Source organism: Columba livia, chromosome Z, assembly GCF_036013475.1.
Source record: "Columba livia isolate bColLiv1 breed racing homer chromosome Z, bColLiv1.pat.W.v2, whole genome shotgun sequence".
NCBI lineage: Eukaryota > Metazoa > Chordata > Aves > Columbiformes > Columbidae > Columba > Columba livia.
In genome coordinates this window covers 74,550,343-74,575,348 of record NC_088642.1, presented here as the reverse complement: position 1 = coordinate 74,575,348, position 25,006 = coordinate 74,550,343, and the positions used below count along the sequence as shown (strand labels likewise).

The 25,006-nt window shown below is 41.1% G+C and overlaps 1 protein-coding gene across 2 annotated transcripts in view; it reads left to right on the top strand.

The window, feature by feature from the left end:
* Positions 1-25,006, top strand: part of GRIN3A (glutamate ionotropic receptor NMDA type subunit 3A) — a 74,327-nt gene that overhangs the window by 14,871 nt on the left and 34,450 nt on the right. Inside the window, exons 1-3 of one of the 2 annotated variants that reach the window (XM_021281606.2) lie at positions 5,157-5,225; positions 17,060-17,664; positions 22,571-23,618. In XM_021281606.2, the coding sequence (XP_021137281.2) occupies positions 5,172-5,225; positions 17,060-17,664; positions 22,571-23,618 (1,707 nt within the window). In that variant the 5' untranslated portion in view covers positions 5,157-5,171. Of the gene's footprint in view, positions 1-5,156; positions 5,226-17,059; positions 17,665-22,570; positions 23,619-25,006 lie in introns of those variants that run through there. The other variant, XM_065046403.1, reaches the window with a different exon arrangement.

Below are 25,006 nucleotides of genomic sequence, written 5' to 3'. Positions count from 1 at the left end.
TATTCACTCACTAAGATCAAGGATAATTCAGACAATTCATCTTTTTTGTGGATCCATATTGTGCCAGCACTATGAGAGAAAATGCATGTCTTCCGAGAGTCATATAAAATTATTGCAATCTTATTAGATAATAATAAGCAGCAAAATGGCTCATTATTGTCAGTAAAAGGGGGAGAAATGACTATGCAGTTTGACCACTGAGCAGGGGACTCAAATGGGAAATTCAGTCATGTCCAACACAGTTAAAAACACATGAGAAAATACACTGGGCTGAATACTGGAATAGGTGCTGGTCTACCAGTCCAGTCACGGAGAAGTCCAGCTGCATCTCACTAACAGGGTCTTGTGGGAGAAGTGACGACTGGTGGCTGCCTTGGCCACAGTGACCACAAAGCAGTCAGGTTCAAAATCTTTGCTAATAGGAGGAAAACTGCCAGCGTGACCTTAACACTAGATATGAGGAGAGCAGAATTCAGAGAAATATTTAGTAAGATTCCCTGGGACGAAGCTTTTGAAGGTGTTGGGGTCCATCAGCGTTGGTTGTTTTTTAAGTACCACCTACTAAAAGCACAGGACCAGGCAATTCCAAAATGCCAAAAATCTAGCAGGCAAGGCAAAAAGCCAGCTTGGTTGAGCAGGGATTTTCTTCTCGAAATACAGCAAAACAAGAAATTACGTGGTCAGTGGAAGCAAGGTCAGGCAACATGGGAGGACTACAGAGATGCTGTTCATCAAGATGAGCCTTCAGCTGGAGACTCTCATTATACAACACAGAAAATTGGGACTGCATGCAGTGGTATTCTGGGGTCTTCTTCACAGCCTCTTCCACTGCTTGTCGCATGGTCTGAACTGTGGGGTTGCCCTATGCAGGGACAGGAGCTAGACGCTATGATCCTTGTGCGCCCCTTCCAAGCCAGGACATTCTGTGATTCTTAGTTCCATCCCAGGTCACTGAAGTGTCTAAAAGTGTAATTTGTCTTTTGGAAAACTGACCAAGACTTGCATTCAAGTGATAGCATCATGTAAACAGAAAAAACTGAAAATGGGGAAAGAAAAAGAAACCCAAAACATTCACATTTCTTTCACATTTCTATTTCAGGGACGATATATATTTTGTGATATTTTTTGTTCTCTCTCCCTGAAGCAGTACCATTTCCTGCAGAGAGAGACAGCAGCTTTGATTGTATATTCTTGCCAAACTCAAAGAAGCGGTGGTCTGTCATCCTTTCTTTCAGGTTGTCTGGGGGAATTACATACTCCTCTGCAACACTTCCCCTTGTTCTGAGAGTTAAAAAGAAACATGGTGCCAAAAATAGTTGGTGTGGATTCCTCATCCCCAGGCTTGGTTCACCAGACACTGCAGAGTCATCGTGGATTATTTGCATGGAGATGGAGAGACTCAAACGTCTTGCTGAGATTAGTTAGACATGGTGCTTTCGTATTTTATCACAAGAGCGTACACATGTTAAACTCCCAGGGTGTGCCTCATTTTCACTGGTTCTTACCCTCTCCTTCAGGAGGATACAATCACCCACTCAAGAAGCAGAAATAGTGCATGACTAACTATGTCATGGAACAAGTGATTAACACTAAGTCGTTTGTTCTAGCTGTTTGCAAACAAGCCACGTGCCGACAATTATGCCGAATCAATTTTGTGAATACCTAACTCAATGTATTTTGCATAAATCAAGACTGGCTCCTGCGTCCTTAAATTCATAACATCTGTCTTGTTTGTTAAATTCATAAATGCCATTATTTCTTCTAGTTCACGGAACTGGTAGTGCTAGACTTGACCGTGATATTAGCCTGTAATGCTGGACTGGTGAAGGCTGTAGGAAGGCTGGTGGCTCTGATGAATGAGGTGCCATTCAAAACAAATTACAGCTGCTGTGCTTTAAGAGTTTGTAAGCCACAAAGCACAGAGGAGGGCAGTCATACACAGGCAGATCCATTAATATATGTGATGCTTTCGGATTTGCAGCTACACTTATAAAGATGCTATTTGCCCCGACTGCACCCAGCCTACCCACAGAGAGCTTGGTTGGGCTGCCCAAATATGCTCAAAATGCTTGTAGAGTTCATTATCAGGAGCTGAGGTCCTCTTTGTCAGCTGGGATCACTCGTCAGCTGCCTGCTGGCGTCATGGTTAAAGAGCTGACCTAGAGAGAACATAGCATCCGTAGGAGTCATCATGCAGAATGAGCAGAGCTGTGAGGAAGAAAATGCCTTGTATGTAAGTAGGAAGCTGCAGTGGAGGCAAGAGTTTGTGGATTAATTTTGTTCAGAGTATTTGAGAGCCTTTTGACCTGCAGAAATGTGCAGACCTACCAGATCCTAAAGCACAAAGCTTTTAAAAATTATATACCCAATGTACTTGGGTAATGGTTGCTTTGCAATGAGGGTAGTGGCTTTCAGCTGTCACCAAGTTACACAAATGCTATATAACTTTGACAAGGAGATACATTATTTTATAAGAGAGGGATACTGAGATAGCGGAAATTTAAAAGAATTGCAGCAGAAAAGGTGGAACCACTGTTGAAAAGAAAACCAGATTTGTAAAGGCCTTTCCCCTCATTTCCATGCTGCAGAGCATTCTTCCCATCAATAACACTCAGCCTGTTAAATTGTTGCTGTTAGTTTCATTACTTTCTTGTAAAAGAAGCCTACCCCTATTAACCTGCCACAACATTTTTTTTTTTCTTTTTCCCCTTGAGGAATGTAAAGTAGCAGTATAAATAAGTTTTTGCATAAATAGGCAGGATGAAGAACTTCATTTACAATGAAGTAAATTTGGTATTTAATTCCATCACAACAGTTTGTCCAGCTAATCCTCACTAGTTTTTTCTACAAGGCAGAAAAGTGTGTTAAACTAGCCCACCACCAAAGGCTTTGCTTGCAAGAGCAATATGCTGAGGATTTTTTTGTCCATGTGCTATTGGGTTTCTCATTAACATGGGAAGATCTCGTATTCCTTTGATGCAGTACAGGTTTCCAATTTTTTTTATCTGTGCTATGTGGCTTCTGCAGCTCTCCAGCCCCACCAGCAGCTGTGGTGCTGCACATCAACCACTGGCAGCACAACAAAAAGCAAGGGAAGACTGCACAGCAGAAAGCTCTGTCGATGCTGCACCCATAGCAGTCGTCTGGGTCCATTGCCACCAGTAGTGATTTGTCCATGTGGTGCTTTTATGCAATTGCAGCAGGGAAGGGATCTACAGGCAAAGGCTGATGAGCTGCTCCTGACAGCGTGATGGTGGGACCGACTGCACTTGCCATGGGCAGAGCTGAAGGAAAAGAGAATTACATTCGTTCAGCCAGTGTCTTGTGATTAGCGCGAGCTTCTGCCTTGTGATGGTGTCAGACAGCAACACGAATCTTCGGGGCAGCCAGATGGTCCTGTCAAGCATGGCATGCTGTTTTTCCCAGTGTGTATGGTCATATATTTATCTTCAGCCTGCACTCACTATCACATACTACATACATATGGATGGACACATTGCTTAAAGCAAAGTACAGTTAGTGTTACTCCGCCAAGTCCAAACCCCATACAAAGGAGGGATTAATAAGTACCATTCATGTTTTACAGTGATTTACAAGCTCTGTGCATTCACTTCATTGTTGATCTAAATGTCCCTGCTAGGTGCAGAGTAAAAGAAAACCTTGTAGCAGTAATTATGCAAATATTTGTGCATATTAAATAGATGATGGTATTGTATATTTTCTGTCAAGCATTTAGATGACAATAGAAGACTGAGTCACAGCTAGGAGCTGTAAATGTTCACCTCATGATATTGCACGTTATAAATCAAAGGATGAAACAGGCATTGGTGGTGATTTTTGATATGTTCTCCCAACCCTCACTGTGATATTTGCTGTAAACCACGTTCTGCTCTGCGAAGTCTTGTTTCATGACCCCATACCCAGGACTCTTTTGGAATACAATGGATAATTAGTAAGTTGCTTATCCCCTTAAAACTAATGAGGAAATCACAGTAACCAAATGCTTGCAGACATGGGGTCCTGATGGGGCAGTGAGACTGGTTTAATTAGTCTGGAGGGACAGACCAGTGCACTGCGAGTCTTGCAACGGTACAAATGCCCAAATTATTTACAAATAACCCATAAAATAATTGGCCGTTTGTTACTTTGCACATTCTTTTATCTGCTGAGGCAGCTGTGTCTAGCGCAGGAAGGGACAGGGGATTTTAGCCCTAGATTCTGCTTCTTGCAAATCTCGGTATAGTCTCCAAGAGGTGTGACTTCACCTATTTTTTTACTTTTTTTTTTTATTTTTCCTTTTTCACCTCTGACCTTTTCCTGTGTAAAAGGGTGTGAAACACTTATGTTGCCATAAGCCTTACAAAGGAGAGAGAAGCCTGGCCCCGCTGTGGTGGTGATTTGTACCCTCGGAGCACTGCCGAGGAAGTTATCCCCGTTTTACATGGAGGAGTTTGCTGGCAAAGGGAGCACAAGATGAGGCAGGGCTTGCAAAGAGGATCGCTCGCTCAGTTTCTATATTCGACAGCCAGCCCGAGCCCCTTCCTCCTCCTCCTCCTCCTCCTCCTCTCCCTGTGTGCCTTGGTAACGGGCTCTGCGCAGTCACACACTTTTGTGGGTTGTTGCTAAATGCTTTATTGGAAACTCAAATGCTTCTGCCTTCGGGGGCGGGGGGTAGGCACCTCCACATTACAGGATCTTGCCTTATTTTGTGTTTTGCATGCCCAAAAAAGCAATTTGCAAACACTGCCACAAAACTTCTGAACTGCACGGTTGTTTTCAAGGTTTGTTTTTGGCTGGATTCTTTTTTCATTTCATTTTGGGTTTTTGTCCTCTTTTTATGATGATGAATTAATTCAGGATTGGGAAGAAAAATACAGAGCAGTGATTAAAAAATTTGCAGTGAATATAAGCTAGTAGGCTTTGCTGCATTTTCAAAAGCCAGATTCTTGCCTTCTGCTGAAAGATACTAAATCTGCAGGCGAGGAGCTACCAAACATCACGCGTCCCAGTTTATTTATTATTCTTTCCTCCTGCAGCAGCTACTGGTGTTGAGCGGCACTTATCCTTGAACTATTTCTTATGCAAACAAACTGCCTTCTGCAGAGGAAAGTAGCTTCATTGCCTGGTTTAATTAGTGAAAGATGCCCAGTCAGGGGAGATGCCCATGCAGGATGAGACCACCCCGCCCCAGCCAGCAGGGCAGCATCCTGGACTTCGGGCAGGCAGTAAGTGGCATTTCATGGGCTCTTGGGATGGCATGTACTGGTGGACAGTCCCCTCTGTCAGCTCCCTGCCCCACCACACACAGAGTGTATTTGTTTTTAAAATACATGTTTGATTATTTTTTTTTTTTTTTTTTTTTCCTGTTCACCCCCTGCCCTGAGAGCCAATTATAAAGCTTCCTTCTAATTTCCTATCATTCTAATTAAATCCTTGGTGTATTAAACAAGAAACCTCAAGTGGAGATGTTTAAATGCTGTTCCTGATTTTAAACCAAGCAAGTACACACAAGAATTTACCTTAGAGCCACAATTTAAATGTGTAGCCTCAGAAAGATGAACTACTATCTTAATCTACCCTGGCCTCATTTAATAGAGTTAAGACATCAGTCTTCAGAAGCCTAATTCTCAGCCTTCTTTCATATGAAAAATCAATACAGAGCAAAATGCATCTGTAGGTAAAATTAATCCCATGGATCATGCCCGAAGCAAAGCCCAGCAAAAGAGGATGCAATGATGAGCTGGTGCTGGCTTTCTGAAAAACAGGAAATGGGTCAGCATTAATTTATCCCACTGTATATTGCCATATTCAGCTACCATTTCAGTGACTGCTCCATGAATAACTGTATGCAGCACAACCCGTGGGTCTTTCTCTGACAGGCAGGGAACTGTAGACATGAAGAAGTTAACTTGGTTGCTGGTCATTGTCACAGAATACTAGTTTGGGTTGGAAGGGACCTTCAAAGCTCATCCAGTCCAACCCCTGCCAGGAGCAGGGACATCTTCACCAGATCAGGTTGCTCAGAGCCCCGTCCAGCCTGGCCTGGGATGTCTCCAGGGATGGTTCATCCACCACCTCTCTGGGCAACCTGGGCCAGTGTTTCACCACCCTCACGGTAAAAAATTTCTTCCTCATGTCTGACCTGAATCTCTTCTCCTTTAGTTTAAAACCATCACCCCTTGTCCTGTTGCAACAGGTCCTGCTGAAAGGTCTGTCCCCATCTTTCTTATCAGCCCCTTTTAAGTACTGAAAGGCCGCAATAAGGTCTCCCTGGAGCCTTCTCTTCTCTCTCAGCCTGTCCTCCCAGCAGAGCTGTTCCAGCCTCTGATCATCTTGGAGGCTCCTCTGGCCCCTCTCCAATAGGTCCATGTGTGTCCTGTACTAAGGGCTCCAGAGCTGGACACAGGACTCCAGGTGTCCTTGGGGAGCAGTACCCAGTGCCCTGCAAGGCGTCTGGGTAGTCCCACAGCATCCAGGTCTGGGCTGTGTCTGTCTGGAGGTGCTGCCTGCAGCAGGACACCCCTGCACCCCATGTCCTGAATGTTGTTTTACCCAATTGGCTCAGGATTAACAGGCAAAGCTTCCTTATTGAATTGCCACCTCCTTCCCCATTTGTCTCCAACATCAAGTGCCCTAGTTCCAAGCTGCTGAGCTGCAAACACAAGACAAACTTGCACATGTTGTTGGTAGGCACCTAGTCATTTGTAAAAGTAATGACACATGGGGGCACAGCTACTGAGGGTACAGGGAATGCAAATGCTCAGGAGGACTTGAAGACACTTTGAGGTCATGCTGGAATTGGACTGATGAGTGAAAATAGTGCTCCAGCTTTTATTCCTTGCAGCAGGTGTTACAGGTGATTAAAATCTAATTGCACTGAAAACTGTGTGGGTGTGCTAGGTGCATACAAGAAAGGACAATAGCTGCTGCTGTAAAATGGGATCAAACTTCTTTTGCCTACATAGCATGAATCAATCTTCTCCACATTTCCTTTCCTTATATTCTACATTTTCTTCCAGAATTAATTTCTTTTTGTTTTGACAAATTTTTGCTCATGCCCAAAAAGCTAGGTTGTACAGAAAGTGTACTCATAGCCTGTTCAGACTGTGAAAATGTATCATTTTTTAGTGATGTACTGTAATATGTCCACCTTGCTGATGGGAAGGTGGAAGCTGATGTAACAGGGAAAGGCTGGGAATGCCGTTGCAGGAACCCTTTACACTGAGGAGCTTGGCAGGGGTGACATGCAAGGAGCCTGGTGGAGAGCAATGCTTGGCAACACGCATTGTAATTACAGCCCTAGTTGCCAAATTCTGTGTCAACTCTTGCATTGTGTTAATGGTAATCCTCAAGAGCGAGGCATCAGAGCAAACACCACAGGCAATTAACGTGAGCTTTAGGAACACATTCTACATTTGAAGCCAAGAATTTATTGTTAATCTAATTAAAGTCCTAGCAGTCTAATCAAGGTAGAGTTACTCGTTCCAATGATGCTAATGCTTATAGGCAAATTATCCAATTACTACAGCTCATTCTCAGTAATGTTATGCTTCAAATTGGCATACACACGCTTTCTGTATCTCTTTGGTGTTGGGCTCACCCTTCCATGTACTTCTGAGTCCTGATATCAGCATCATGAATCTTTCTTAGGGAGACAAAACAAGTGGGTATGTGTTTTCAGGGCAAGTTAGTGGCAAGTTGTCTGTCTCTCAGCTTCTCTAAAGGGAGGAGTCTTTTGTTGATAGCAGGAGTTTTTTCCTCCTCTGAGTTTGCATTTGGTCACATTTATATTTGTTAATGCTGTCTGCATCTCTGATGTATTTACTTGCCCATTTTGCGTTCATTTGCAGTTCTACCTTATATCCACATTTGCAATATCTAGTACGTATCACATCACAGTATCACAATATCACAGTATGTTTGGGATTGGAAGGGACCTCAAAAGATCATCTAGTCCAATCCCCCTGCTGGAGCAGGAATTCCTAGGTGAGGTCGCACAGGAACATGTCCAGGCGGGTTTTGAATGTCTCCAGAGAAGGAGACTCCACAACCTCCCTGGGCAGCCTGTGGATGCTTGTTCTTTACTCTTCTTAAACCCAGTTTTACTCAACTCCCAAGGTTGCAATCTCCTAGTGACCAGGATCTGACCATTGATGAGTTGTGTTTTTTAGCCCTGGCACTTCTGGTGCAATCCTATGCTTGCACTGTCAAGGCTTCTGCTGTCATCTTGTGACTGCATTTCTGGGAATCCTTAAAACAATTCTGTTTGGTTTTTTTAGCAGTCTTTGAACTGTGATTTCTTGGCAGTCCAAATAACATTTTTGTACTATGGCCTGATCACACCTATATACTTGATCTAGAGTCATTAGTAATTACGCTAAAAGACTAATGAGAGTTCTATTAGCAGACACATACACAGAGTGCTCTGGTGGCTACTTAAATAATTTTCTTCCTGTTAAAATACCACTGGTGTGTTATAAGAATTTCTTTAAACTGACAAGGTCTTCCTGCATCGCATCTCAGATGTTAGGAGTGCCAGGACCAAGGAGGCAGATCTCCGCAAGCCCAGAGTGCATGCGCTGTCTTCTCCTAGGGGCTACCACGTTTTTGGCTCCACTGCTATAAAAAGTTGAATTGCTGCCTGCCCTTTGACTCAAAAGCTGGGGGGAAAAAGCCTTCCCCTTGTGCATCACCTGTATAACACGTGGGAAAACTCAGACCTGCTTTAGGGTTGCTTTAAAAGAGAACTCTTCTGTTTGATAGCCTGGGTGTGGTAAGCACCAATGTTTTTGAGGTGCTTCTCAACACAAAAACACATTAATACCTCTAGACGGTCTGTTGAAGAGCTTTGAGTTAGTTGAATGTTACATCTCCTTCAGGGAAGAATTAAATTCTGTTAAGTGCTGTTTTCCAGCCATTCAGGCTTATAGTGACACTCAGAACAAACCTGAAAAGAGGCACCTCTGTGGAACAGCCACTGTATTTTGCATCCTTTACAAGTGTGGGAAGACCTGTAATGGGTCATGAATGCTAAATGAAAAATCCTGCTTGCAAACATGACGGTCTGGATGAGGCCAGTGCAAGGAAATGTGTTACTGGGAAATAACATTGGGAAGAAAGCCTGGCGTAGATCTAGCCAAGATCTCCTTGCTCTTGCTGGCAGGTGCTCACTTTCTTGTGACAACTGATTCCGTAACAGTGTTGAGCTTCTAGAAAATAATACTGTGCAGTAACAAATTATCCATTGTGGCTAATATTCACACTCAGTATCTCCTGGTATCTTTTACTGAAATACTTGTTAAGTGCTTTGCAGACATTGACTACTGTAGCACTTGGGAGCAAGAGTCACAGATGGGGACATGGCCACCTCTGTCTCCCATTCAAAGTGTACCACGGAACAGGGGTGGCTGTCTAGACTTTTGCATTGCCATTTTAATGATGGAGGAAAGCCTATCATTGAGAATTAATGCAGCTCCCCCTGTTCTATTCGTATTAGCAATCATCTGTCTTTTTTGACAATAATGACATAACTTAGGGAGGGAAAAACTGTTTTGGCTCTTGGCATCTGTGTTAAATATTGTCAAACTTAAAATGCTGGATCTTTTTTCTTTCCCTCCTGGAGGAAAGAACACCTTGAAGTTTTTGAAGTAATATTACTTATGATAATTTATAAATAGCTATGAGGATAAATAACGGGTCTCACTTTCCAAGAACAGCTGAAAGTTCATATTTCATATTGCCTCTTTGACCTTGTAGAGAGCTCTGCATATTCAGATTAGTTTGGAGTATTTGTATGTAGGCATTAGAGACACTAAGCAACCTCAAGTCATGACTGTCTGGTCTAATGAGAGAAACATTTTTCAAGACAAACTAAGTCATGACTTAAATTAATCTAACTCTTATGATTTTCTGGTTTTTTTAAAGTCAACAGTCAGTGCCTTTTTAGGATCTGGTTATAAGTGGTGCCTGGACAGATGCCAGGCTTCTTTAGCTGCAGGAATCAGAACAGCTCTGGCTAGTCTAAGCTAGCTTTTCTCTCTCAGAAGCTTTTAAACCATCTACAAAAAAAAAGGCCTTTAGTATGGGGGCACACCCTGTTTCAAATTGCAGTCCTGGTCAAACAGGTGCATATGTGGAGAGAGATGCACAAGACAAGAAAAAGTGGAATTCTTTGTCATCTTCCTCTTTTTGGGCCAAAGCAGCTCTGGGATTTTCTTCCCCAGAGATCCAAAAGACAGGATTATTCTCCTGTCTAAATAGCAGACGAAATGTACAAGTGGTATTTTTAATCATACTGCTGCTGCTGCTTAAACAGATGCTGAAGTGTTTTGCTGGATGAAGTCTTGAAGCCAAATCTAACACTTCCTGATGTCCATGACAAGGTGCTGGCAATTTAACTAGAATCAGGACAGAGCCCAGGAGCAGCACAACACCCAGACCCAGCTCCTGGTGCTTTTCACCAGGGAGCAGAGAGATGTGTGCCAGCTTTGTGCACTGCTCCTATCTCTGCAGAAGCTGCAGAGGGATTTTGAGGAGAAAACCTGGATGCTGTGGGTATCTGCAGGCATGTGGCCTCTTGGTCACAGTTTGCCCGGTGGACAGAGCAGGTTTGTCACTGCAGCCTGGAGGTGGATGTACTGGACCACATCTACATCGTGCTGGACCGGGATGCTTCGTGCTGGGCAGCTCCACAGTTGGTCAAGCAGGACAGCAGGACCTCTCCGTCCAAAATCCTCCTGCAGTCTGTCATTTGCCCACACAACAACCTCCCTGAAGCATTGCAGTTTCAGCAGTAAGGCAGATATTAAAAAAATAGCATTTAATAGCATCTTTTTTCACGGTGTGACAGGAAGAATCTATAGGTTTGCCCGTAGCCTTTAGGGAGCTAGGTTTTAAGCCTAAATTGCATAATTTCAGCCATGGAAGAAAGAGCTTCCCTGTGTTTGAAGCTGTGACATCAGCCAGCTCAAGCTGCCATTTCACTCTGTTTGTAAAGCTGTGAGTCCCCACAGATGCACTGTAAGCCAGAAGGCATTTTTTTTCCTTTGGTGGAGATTTCTCTGATGTAATTATGTAGTCTCTTTTCTCTTTTGTGTTTCTTGTCTTAAATATATATCTGAGCACTGCCTTTGCCTCCAAGAGTCAGAAGGGAATAATATTTTTTGTGTATTATTTACTTTTACACAGTTAGCAAAAGAATATTCACATATGTGCTTTTAACTCTGCTAATGAACCTATCATAATGTCAAATAAAATGTCACTGTGACCATGCCTAATTAGCATTACAAATTTAGTTGAAGAGATAAATGGCCAGATCCTTCAGGGTATAAGTCAGCCCAGCTCCAGGCATTCCCACTCACAAGATTTACAAGGGCAAAGGATGGTTCTACAGACTACTGAAAGAGAGACTTGAAAAATAATTGCATTAATGAAATGAAAATTACATTTCAGTTGTTAAATGAACCTGCTATCTCAGGTGTCTTAGGCGATGAAACTGTGAAACTTCTCTGGTTGGGATGCAAAAAGCAAATAAGTGGTTACGGTCTCTGCTGATGCATGGGAGTGAAACACATCAGACATGTAAAGCTTAAAATTCTGTGAATGGCTTGGTCCAAACACTACTGAAAGTCAGCTGAAAGAATGTTGGTATCTGATCCGAAGACAATTAGCCAACAATTAAGGTTTCTAGGCCTATTCTTTATGCAGTAAAAACTGAATTCAGTCGATCATGGCTGGTTTATAAAGCAGGAGGTAATGACGTGCAATAAAAAAATTAAGTTCTCACAGACACAGAAAATGTTTTTGGCAGTGTGATGCTATGTAAATGCAAACACATTATTAAAATAGATAACAATTAACATTATTCAAGTGAGGTTTAATTCTCTGTATAATTTAGAGAAAAACTGGTGCAAGTCGTATGGTCTTTAATGACGGCTTAAAGACAAATTTAAACAAAGCAGTTGAATTTCCATATGAGCTTTAATTGACAGTTCAACTGAAATAGTCAAACTTTACTAATTTTAAAAGTGAGGTAATGAAGGAGTTTGCCTAAGAACATTAATGAGGATGGATGGATACAGTTCAATACACTGATGCTATCTCATAAATCTTCTGTTCCATGACAAGTACAAAGTTATACACATCTAAATTATCATTTAAGTTGTCAAAAGCCTTTGCTATGAAATTATGCTGTCTCAGTGATTGCTACTGAATGACTGAATAAATAATTTTCACTAGTTACTCATTAAAAAGCAGTAATTGTTTACTTTAAAGAAGGCAAATCAATGAAAATATGTAAAAGCATTAAGAACATCCTAGTATCAAAGGATGTATATTGACATATGACTTCTGTGTAAATTTTTTCAGGGCTTGTAGGTTCAACTGCATCCTACAAATGACAGATCTTTCAAAACAAAATCAAGAAAGTGTTACATCCAAACATCTCCAGACATCTCCACATCCTTTGCTAAAATGACCTTCTTTTGCATATACAACTGGCGAAGTCAACTAACCACTCACTAGATGAGGCCAGAGAGAGTTGTCTTGGTTGAGCTGTGAAAAACCGTGGCCCATCAAGTGTCCTATTCCTTGAGTTCCAGTACAAAGCAAACATTAATTGCTGCTCCTCCCCAAAGTCTACTGGGGTGTTTGCATGGTGGGCTAAGAACTATTTGAAAGTTAGACAGAAGAAAGGAAAAAAAACAAACCAAAACAAAAACTAGCGACTGAATTTTATGTATAATATTGTATCAGAAAAATTCTGAAGACAGATTTGCAGTCGAAATAAAATTAATAAAGAGACTGTGTTTGCTACTTTTTCAGGGCTGAACGTTTATCTTTCAAGCACTTTAACAGGGAATTTAGCAATTAATAAATCACAGTGGTGAAAAGTGCTCACGTTGATGCACCTGTGGGCTTTTGAAAGTGACAGCTGAAGCACAGATGGTTTCACACCAAGAAGCACTTTTAAACACAGGCTCAGGCTAAGCTAGGTTATCCCAAATCCACCTCTGTTCAGTGAAGGAGCAGTGCGCCAATACAAGAAGGGTCTGTTGGACCACACTGCAACATCCAGGTACATTGCACAAAAGAGAGGGATCAATGCTGGAGCTTCTGGGGACTGAGCATTTTTAGCTACACTGCTATAGGAGACTCCAGTCCTGCACCTGAGGATAACAAATCAAGTGGAACCTGCCTTCACCTGAACTGCTGGGTAAAATTATGTTCAGTTTTCTAGCCCCGAGGCAGAGTTCCATTTTCTCTGGACTCTGTGTGCTTGTTGCTGTGTTTGGTCTGGGCCCAGTGTAATGCCCAGTGACCCTAAGGTGTCACTTTTGCCTTTTGTTTATCAGTTCAAAGTCTTTTAATACTGGAAGAACTGTGCTTTAGACAAGCAGAAGCAGTCATGCATATGTGAAACTGTGCATATACATGGGGTTTAGCATGAGGACACAGAGGGAATAGAGTGCACTGTCAGCAAGTTTGCTGATGACACCAAGCTGGGAGGAGTGGCTGACACACCAGAAGGCTGTGCTGCCATCCAGAGGCCTGGACAGGATGGAGAGTTGGGCAGGGGAAAATTTAATGAAATACAACAAGGGAAAGTGTAGAGTCTTACCTCTGGGTGGGAACAACTACAGGTTCCAGTATAAGCTGGGGAATGACCTATTAGAGAGCAGCGTACTGGAAAGGGACCTGGGGGTCCTGGTGGACAGCAGGATGGCCATGAGCCAGCACTGTGCCCTTGTGGCCAGGAACGCCAATGGTACCTGGGGTGTATTAGAAGGGGGGTGGTTAGTACTCTACTCTGCCCTAGTGAGACCACATCTGGAATACTGTATCCAGTTCTGGGCCCCTCAGTTCCAGAAGGACAGGGAACTGCTGGAAAGGGTCCAGCGCAGGGCAACAAAGATGATTAACGGAGTGGAGCATCTCCCATGTGAGGAAAGGCTGAGGGAGATGGATCTTTTTAGCTTGGAGAAATGAGACTGAGGGGTGACCTCATTAAAGTTTATAAATATATAAAGGGTGAGTGTCAGGAGGATGGAGCCAGGCTCTTCTTGGTGACAACCAATGGTAAAACAAGGGGCAATGTGTATAAACTGGAACACAGGAGGTTCTGTTTAAATTTGAGAAGAAACTTCTTCATGATGAGAGTGCCAGAGCCTGGCCCAGGCTGCCCAGGGGGCTTGTGGCATCTCCTTCTCTGCAGACATTCAAACCCGCCTGGACACCTTCCTGTGTAACCTCATCTGGGTGTTCCTGCTCCGACAGGGGGATTGGGGTGGATGATCTTTTGAGGTCCCTTCCAACCCCTGACATTCTGTGACTCTGTGATTCTCTCTTTTCAAAGATCTAAACCTGCTGGGTCAGATGGAGAGCCAGTCTTCGTGCAATCTTATCCTGCCTATGGGGAGTGATCCCCAAAACGTGCTAAGACCCAGACTCCCAGTGCATGGTATAAGAACGCTAATTGGCATGCACTAAAACAAGAATAGGGACAAACTAAGCAGTACAAATGCTCAGGTTTTTTCCTGGAGCTCTTTTATTCAACAGTATGAACATGCCTGTTATTGCCAATTTCTGTCATTCAACAGTGCATGGTTGTTTTTCTGCATCCAGTAAATTTTCATTTTATACCTGTGCTTATACTATAACAGTTATAGTGCTATGGTTGGGATATTATGCTTCTGAATATACAGATGAAGTTTGCTCTTTCTCATAGAGGTGTGGTCGGGCTGTGTGCTATCATTTATATATACAAAATGTTCTATGTATACGGAATAACTAATTTCTTCTCCAACACTCAAATTAACTAAGCCAATAGGCTTGCAAAGTTTTGCTGACTGGAGGCAGATCATAACGTAAAAAGCGTCCATACTTTTACTTGATTTTGGACAAAAAGGACCCAAGGAAAATCCTTTTACTCCCTTCTGTTTGCAGTGAGATACAAACTAGAGTTAACTTACCTGATCATCTCATAACCTGAGAAAAAAGTTTGTGTGATTCAGTTTGCAGGAACTAATTTATTCAAATCACCTTCCCAAACCCAGATATTATGCACAGTGTTGGTTTTGTCATTGTATTTTTGTTACGCTTTTTTTTTCCTGAACTAATCAGGTGTTTTAATTAGTAGGCATTGTTTTCCAGCATAGAACTCACTGATTCTGCCCAGCTCATTTTCTTGTGCATTCAATAACTTATCCTTTGTGAAGGAGTCAGTCTCTTGTGTCTTTCTGGCAGTACATGATGTGCATCAGTTGTGTGCATCAGAGAGGGATCTATTTAATTATTTTATTCATGTATCTGTGTAAAAAAAAGGCACAGGTACCAAAACCAAGAGATAACAAAAAGAGCTAGAGCATCTTCAATTACAGTATTCTCTTTATCAGGCTCTGAAAAACAGATGATGAGTTCATGTAACTGCAAATTAACACAATGAACGCTTGCTTCTTATAAATGGTGTTTAGCTCTCCAGATTTTTTTTTCTCATTCCACCCCTTACAGCTGTATTAGAGAGCCTAAGGTTTTATTTTAGTAAAACTAGTGCAAATAGAGTAATTATCATAGGACTCTAAATCCAGAATGACATTTCTAAGTTCCATACAAACTGGAGCCTATAATGAACAGTAAAATATTATTAAAATCAAAATGACAGCATTTTATACCAACTTTAAACACAGTAAAGCTTTGATCCCTCTTATATATAATATATGTTAACTACTGAAAATGTAAGAGAATGAAGAGCAGACCTGAAGTGTTTAATAACTTAATAGATAGAAAGATAAAATTCAGGTACCTGTGAATGATAAGATACAATTTGAGGGGGCATGATAGAGACAAACATTGACACAAAGTCACAATAAGATCTCACAAACCAAAAGATGCACTGAAACAGGCATTGTAATTCACATTGTTTTGAACAGTCTCATAGCTGGAATAAAATGCCAATGTAAAGTAAAACGACATTTTTAGCAAGGATACACTGAAGACTGTTAAGTTCTCAGCTGAACCCAAAAGTTGGAAAAGTGTATAATGTGCTAGCAGAAGGCCTGATAGAAACATTTTAGTAGAGCAGACAATTATTGCATAGCGAATTGCCAGAAATGGCTTGGATTCTTTATTTTTTTTTTTATTCTTTGCTAAATCTGTAGATAAAATGGAACTTTATTTTGGAACCATGGAAGGGTGAGGAGTAAGAGTATGGCAAAATTATTTATAGGTCAAAAAATAAGAAAGGAAGAAATATTTACCTTAAGAGAACAGATTAATGAGCCTCACATCCTTCCTCCTTTTCTGGAGAAGATAAAGCCAAGGGCATCGTGTTGGGAAACGTCATGTGTTGAGTTTTGTTATATCATCAATGACGTGGAAAAAACTAGTGTGGAATGCTTATTTATCAAATATTTTCCATCTCAGAAATCACAGTCTGCATATCTTAGTCTCCTTTTTGTTCAGGGACTTGTCCTTTACCAAAGAATCAATCTGCTCGTGTTTTATTGGCAGTACATGATGTGCATTGATTGTAGACTGTGATCTGTTTAACTAGGTTGCTCATGTGTCTGTGTAAAAAAGCCCCCAACTACCAGAAATTTAAAAAAAAAAAAAAAAAAGAGAGAGAGAGAAGTAATAAAAAGATGAGGGCTCTGCTTCAGTTTTTCTTATTTTTTACCAAAGAACTTGTCAGCTTTCATTGAATTTGAACATTAACACCAGGGTTGAACCTGAACTGTAATGGCATACCTTCTCATACCCCAGGGAGATCATTGCTTTTGAGAATTCCAAGAAATCCAAAAGTACAAATGGATCGAAAGAAGTACAAATTCTTAGAAGCAGACTCATTAACGACTACTGAGGTTGATTCAAACTCTAGCCAAGGAAGCCCATGAATCACAGCCCATTTAAGCTTCGTGGGTATAAGTTCTCCTGTTTCTCACACAGTTCTCTTGGTTGACAGGTGATTACTTTGAACTAAATAAGTGAACAAAAATTAAGCATACTCATTAACTTTGGGACCAGCATATTTCTGATCAGTTGTCTTTCATATTTTTAACTACAGAATCCCCTTCACCTGCAGATGAGTTTAGAAAACTCACTGAGTTCTGATGCTGACGTCACTTTTGCAATCCTTGCGATGAACAACTGGTATAATTTCAGCCTGATGCTATGCCAGGAGGAGTGGAACATCACAGATTTTCTTTTCCTCACACAACAGAGCTCCAAGTTCCACCTGGGATCCATTATCAACATCACAGCAAACCTCACTTCAACCAGTGACCTTCTGAACTACTTACAGTTTTACCTGGAGAGCATCAAAGACACAACGTCTACCATAGTGATGTTTGGATGTGACATGGAAAAAACGCGGAGAATTTTTGAAATAACCACTCAGTTTGGTGTGATGCCTCCAGAACTTCACTGGATTATTGGGGATTCACAGAATGTAGAAGAACTGAGGACAGAAGGTTTGCCTCTCGGTCTCATTGCCCATGGGAAGACAACACACTCAGTCTTTGAGCATTATGTGCAGGATGCGATGGAGCTGGTAGCAAGAGCTGTAGCAGCAGCCACCATGATTCAACCTGAACTAGCTCTTATTCCAAGTACAATGAATTGCATGGACACAGATTCAAGAAATATCACTTCAGGGCAGTATTTGTCAAAGTAAGTTTTTCCTTCTTTTCTTTTTTTGTAGCCAATATTTGTGGTATACAAGAAAAATAGTTTTCCTTCCTGTCATTCTCAGTGGCTTAGCTGTCATGATTTTAACCCTCTCTCATACATGCATTTGTTTCAGTATTTCCTTCCACTTCACTACTTCTGGGCAAAAAATGAAACAAACTTAGCCACAGAAGGAGTTACAGAAGAAGACACTGTTCCACAAGAGTGGAGATCACATAGCAAACATTGTCTAGGTTACAGACTATGCTCTGAAAGTATTTATATTTATGCAAAGTGGGGAAAGTCAGGGCTAGCGTCAAATTCTCTGAAGTTTTGAGATAACTGAGAGAATACAAAACACAGTAAGAATATTTGCACTATGAAAGCAACCAGAGTATAAAAGGAGATGTGTAGCCCTTGCTAGTGTGCCTTCATGGAAAATAAATGAAAAATTATGCACCGTGACCACTTCAGAGGCCACTACTGCTGGTGAGAGCCTTCAAAACTGCAGTCATTTGGAGCAGGAGGCTTCTCTTTCAGCTTCTGCTAAAACTATTCCTGTAGACCACTGCACATCACCATATTGAAGTTATTTCCAAAACCACTTAAGGATTCATGTCTAGAAATATTCTGCGTTTTAACATGTGAGAGGAAAAATCTCATGGTTCCTTTTGGAAACAAACAAAAGGTCCTTGCTAAGTATGTGAACTCATCATCTGGTTTATATCCAGTGTGTATTGCATGTTTTCACCCATTATACCTGGGGTTCAGCCTGCAGATTCTGTTAGATGGAGTTAGGATAAAAGTTCTTAAGCTTTTTGTATGTTTGCAACTTTTTTTGAAATTATATCTGAGATGTGTCTTCACAATAATGTTCTAACAGCACTGCTCAAAACACAACCATCCGAGACCCTCACAGTTCCTTAATCAGCACTCATCCGTAGCTTAGGGGTCAAAAAACCCTGTTGCAAAAGAGTGAAACACAGCTTTGGAATAAATATTGCACCAACTTGCAATATCCTCACTGACATGAGATATTAATTTTGTATCATTGTTCTCGGTATTTTAACTAAATCATACCTGAGTCCTTGAAAGGTAAAACTCAGCAAGAAGCTTCTTAAAGTAACAAATGTTTCAGGACAGTTTTTTTATGAACAGACTTTTTGAGGGTTAAAGAAGGGACCAAGAACAACAAAAGCAAAATTAAAGCTCTTAAAGGTATTCCTGCAAAATATTCCCTCATCACTGTTTCTACACAAAACTATTAGCTCTCTCATGAGAAAGCTACTGCTGTAGCTTTTCTTATCTTTTGGGAAACAATATGCAATTTCACATCTCTGAAATTTCTTGTCCCTTCATCTCAGTAAAGATATTGTGGAAGGGAAAAAAGAATCATACACTTAGCCTGTTTTTCCCTAGGCACCTGCTTGTGAACCCTATTAAAGACAAAATAAAGGGTTAGATAAACCCTCATCCTGAATGACTGCAGCTGTTTTTATAGTGTATCAGTGAGACAGATACCTGCTGGCTGGTACTGAGGTATGCGAGTTAGCGGTCTAACTATTAACACTGAATGGTACCAATAATTGCACAGGCACAAAGCACCAATGAGTGGCTTAAATGTGACCATTGTCAACTGTGACTTGTCCATTGCACAAGTACTTTTAGGCAAGTGGTGCACCTCCAAGGATGAAACTTTCATCTGGTACTTCACTGGGTGTTTGCTAATGTTCGAGTTTTTCTGTCTGAATGAACCCATCTGTCTCGATATGTAGCTTTGGAGCAGCGGTGGGTGGTGATGGAGAAGGCACAGAGGCACAGAGCTTGTGTAGTTGCAGTGTGTAGTTAAACAGCAGTCCCACAACCTGCCACAGCTGACACCTGAGCTTTCATTGCCAACACTACACTCGTACATTGGCTGTGCAGATATTCAAATGCCACCCGAGAGCAGAATAATGATTGTGAACAAAGCCAAGATGTGGTCCGCAGCAAAGCACGCTTTTATCTCTATGGATATATATATGGATAAAGATATACAAACCCCTGAGGAATATACTGTTATAAATCTCTATCCTTCATTCCTCTTACAATGAGATTGATTCCTTGATCTATACCTTCCTGCTTAGGTGACCATGCTTGTTGACAGAACAAGGCATTAAAATTTCAAAGCCTTGTCTTGTCTTTTAGCTTTAATTAGTCTTTACAGCTTTAACTAGGCTTACAGATTTAACTCTGCTTCCTGGGTAATTTCATCAGCCTGCTATTTGCTTGCCCATTTTAGTTCTTGCCTCCAGTAAACTTTCCAAGAAATATGTGGAATTACCAAGCCATCAAGCCTGAAAGGAGATGAAATCACTTAACTAAATAATTCTTAAAGGTATGATGAAGATACAGCTGCTGGCTTATGGTAGTACTGCTGAAGCACTAATGAGCAGTTCTTAAAACACAGCACATGAAAAACAAATAAAGCTGAAATGAGCAAATGACACACTTTGGACTCCTTGGTCAGACTGAAGTGATGCTAGTAAAGCTTTAATGCAGGTGTCACAGCCTATCGATGTGATCATCAGCTCACACATATTGGTGTAACATCAAGGAAATTAATTTAGTTGTCAGACTTGAGGATCTGGCCCCTCACCCTCTGAAATTTGTACATATCTTTTCATACAAATCTATCAGTAGCCCTGCTGGAAAGATATTGCTTGGATATTGCCAGTGTGTCTGTGCAATGTTCAGCACTTGTAATTCTTAACGATTCACACTAGAGATTGATGGCTTAAATAATGTAGTCGGATCCTCTCACCTGTTTCCTAAAGTTACTGAAGTAAGGGAGTTTTTACAGGAGGTCTCAGGCATAAGTTTCACTAGTGCTACACATAGCATCTGCAAATTATTAGCAGCCATAGCCCCTTGCATATAAAACAAAGTGTTGTTAAAATGTATCTCCCACATAATTCCCCTCATTTATTTTGATTAATGTCCTGTCACTAACAAAAGTATAGCATATGCAAATCACCTGCAAAAGTAAGCCACTGATTCAACAAGGTAGCCAAGTCATACATTTAAACACTACTAAATCTCTCAAGTAACCGCTTCTAACACAATTCAACCACAGAACAGGTATAGAGGGCTCAATTCACCCTCATGGGCATACTTATTTCTACAATGAAAGTCAGAGAACACAGTGTATAAATTCCACTGTTCTCATTCTACCTGAAGAAAACAAATCTAATATATTATTCCATAGCTTCACCTATCCCCAAAGCACCTGTTCTGATATCCAAGCCCTGGTTTAGTAGCAATGTGGGGCCCAATTCATAAGAACTTTGCTAGCTTTTCCCATCTCATTCCTTGTCTCCCTCAATTTTTGCATTTTGTGAACTGTCTAAACAATTATTTCAAATTTTTACATACCAACCTATGCAATGGTTTTACCATTGTTGTCATAGTGATGGCTTTAGCACATAGGCCCAACAAGGTTTGTAAGGAAGACGTGGAACAAGTTTTTATAAAGAATGAGGTTGAGAGGGAAAAAACAGATAAGTTTATGGACACATAAATCTTTCTTTAGTGCTAAGATTGCCTTTCTCTATAAACTTTGTCTTGATAGTGTTTACATACCCAAACATACAAGTATATCATCAAATGTGAAACACAGGGTAGGAGGAAAAGACTAGTCAGTGGCAGACACCACTGATTAATGAAGTTTAGCTAACATTTAACTAACACTATCATTTAGCTAAGTAGCAAAGGATTTTAAAAATGAGAACCACGTTTATTCATCTACCCCATTTGTAAACACCTATGTGAGTTTTACACATAATTTTCAGGCCCAAGTTAACACATGTACACATCAGTTGCTTTTGACAGTACTGGCTGTATCATCTTTCTCCAAACTCAACCTACTCAAAATAGACTGCATAAGAAAAATTTTGAAGCCATCTCAGAGAAGCCTGTCACACACACAGCCACACTCAAAATTATACTACTTAGTTTTGTAAATTTGCCCTTTGCTGAGGACAAAAACAGATATGATCCTGAGACATACACAGTCCAGAGTTTAACTGCTGAAACTTCATCAAAAATCTTCAAAAGTCATAAAAACAAATGGCAGAGCCTGGGCAGAAATATGTGTGCACACGCTTTTGCTACGGATTTATCCTTTTCGAATCAATTTAAGGTAATTTTTTATCCGCTCTAACAATTGATGAACAATTAACACTACTTGAAGTTTATGTCTTGCTTACTGAGGCTGGAATGACAGCTATAGTGTTTACACTTCTTTCAATACTTGTTTTCATCCAATTCCCAGAACTAATGTCAGGTGTTGTATTCTACTATGAGAGCTAAATAATCTGCTTCTGAGTGCCTCTTACTGAAAAGTATGTGCCTGACTTATCTTACACCATATTAGCAACAATTTAGCTCAGTTGTTTTTAACGGAATCCCCACACTAAGACTTACAAAGTCTTAGTAGGGTCCCTCTACAGCCCCTGCAAAATGCATAGCATCTTTCTTATTAACAGAGTGCAGTTCAGCCAGTCATGGTGTCTACACTAAAAAGTATTTTCTCCTTACAACACTTATTTTCTGCTCAGTTCCCTGTCCTTTATGAGGCACAAGTAACTGAAAAAATGGGTGTTCTCTCACTCATATTTTCTAATAAGTAAAAATAATATCTTTCCTGAAGTTTCCATTTAAATTAGATACATAGGAGAGCATTCCTAAGTACTTTAGTCACAAATGAAGTGGCTTGTTCATCATGCCATAGGAAAGCTATTAATGACTCAGGTGTTTGACAACATCCACAATCTAGTCTCTTAAACATAAATTCATAGCGTTTGTTTGTGCTTTAGCATGATGACTTCAGTTGTCTGCTTCTGATTACTGTTCTTTCTCCCTCCATCAGGTTTTTAGCAAACACAACTTTTGATGGTCTCAGTGGCCACATCAAGGTGAAAGGCTCCTCCATCGTCAGCTCAGAAAACAACTTCTTCATCTGGAATCTGCAGCACGACCCTGTCGGGAATCCAATGTGGACTCGTTTGGGGAGCTGGCAAGAAGGAAAGATAGTCATGGACTATGGGATATGGCCAGAACAGGCCCAGAGACATAAAAATCACATGCAACACCCCACCCGGCTGCACCTCAGAGTGGTAACTCTCATTGAGCATCCATTTGTCTTTACAAGAGATGTAGATGATGAAGGTCATTGCCCAGCTGGGCAGCTGTGCCTAGATCCCTTGACCAATGATTCAGCTGTTCTGGATAACCTGTTTGAAACCCTTCAAGGAGGGAATGACACTGTTCCCATTGAGCTGAAGAAGTGTTGCTATGGCTACTGCATTGACCTGCTGGAGAAGCTAGCTGAGGATATGAATTTTGATTTTGACTTGTACATTGTTGGTGATGGAAAATATGGAGCCTGGAAGAACGGCCACTGGACAGGGCTGGTGGGAGACCTTCTCGCTGGCACAGCTCATATGGCAGTGACATCATTTAGCATTAACACTGCCCGCAGCCAAGTGATTGATTTCACTAGCCCTTTCTTTTCAACCAGCTTGGGGATATTGGTGAGGACCAAAGACACAGCAGCTCCTATTGGAGCCTTTATGTGGCCACTTCACTGGACTATGTGGCTGGGGATATTTGTTGCACTTCACATCACAGCTATATTCCTCACCTTATATGAGTGGAAAAGTCCTTTTGGGATGACCCCGAAGGGAAGGAACAGGAACAAAGTATTTTCTTTCTCCTCTGCCCTGAATGTCTGCTATGCGATCTTGTTTGGAAGAACAGCTGCCATCAAACCTCCCAAGTGCTGGACTGGAAGATTTTTAATGAATCTCTGGGCTATTTTCTGTCTGTTTTGTTTGTCCACATACACAGCCAACCTAGCTGCTGTCATGGTAGGAGAGAAGATCTATGAAGAGCTTTCTGGAATACACGACCCAAAGGTAAAGCATGTCTGTTGTTATTAACTCAGCCTTTTCTTCTTCCCAGTCAAAATTCACTGCTGCATAATTTATGGTTTGTAATGAAATCAGAAAGCAATCTGTGTGCAGACAGCAGTTCCACTACAATTACTTTCCATCTGATGGGACTTCAGTAGGAAAGTTCAGTGAGAGAGGATCTTTAAACATCCATAGACGTGTAAGGCAGATTTCAAAGACCGCAGGTGAGGAGGAAGGTGAAGGATTTTGATGTTGCCCACTGCAGAGAAGGAAAGTGGCTTCTACGTGCAGATTAAGGGTTAGGTTTCAGTTCTGAAGTCCCTTTGACAATAGCTGTTTTGAGCAATTGGGTGATTAGGGTCACCTGGAGATCCTCTCAAACAAAACAACCACACAGCATGAAGACAAAATCACTGATTTCTAGGTAGGATTTTGCAAGTATTTCACAAGCCATAACTGTTCTTACAGAGGTGTTACTGTCAAAATTCCTCACTAATGCTAAATCAAATGGAGCAGAACTTAAATACTTTGAAAAATCCTACCTTCTGCATCAAAGCACTGGAATTCATTAGTCAAACATTTGATTTGCAGTGTTGTTTCTACTGGAGAACTATCATGGAAGGAGATAAATTATGTTGTAGACAATGCATCTGCAAATAGCTCAGACTTCCTAGTAGTTTTTTGGTAAGGCAAGGTAAAATCTAGAAGCAGGACTGCCTCCACACACTTTCTCCCCCACTACCAAGAGGGGATGAAGGGATCTTTAGACTAATTACCATACAGTTCTGATTTTGTGAGTACTACTTCTGACTCACTTCCTCCAACATTTTCTAGATTATTTCTACCAAAAAGAATGTGAACAAAAACCAATATTTTCTTACAGTTGTCCTAAGGCATTTATGGCTTAAAGCAAATTGCTACTAATAATCTGCCCTTCCCCCCGCAGAAAAATATGACCAATATTATATAAATAACTTCATCAATTTAAGCAGCAAAAGTCCAGGAATCATGTATTTGTTTTATTTAAAGCATTCTGAGTAAGCAAATAAGAGTTTTCAGCTGAATTTTCCCAGCTCTAGGCATGTCTCCATTACAGTCATTGTTGTGTGAGCCATAATATTGGCTTCAAAATGAGGTTAGTCCTCTGCTCTTTACATAGGCATCACCCAATCCATCAAATCAAATTGCATCAGATTATTCTGCAATTTCTGCAATTGCTAGAAAATGTAAAACTGTGTTGTTGAGTTACAAAATCGAGCTCAGAGTAGTGACGCATATCAGGTGCTGCAAATACAGCTCTTAGTCCTGAACAGAAACACCAGTGACTCATGGTTAGCAACCTCAGTTACCCCATTAAATCAGTGGCATTACTGGCCTTTCCTAGACAGGCA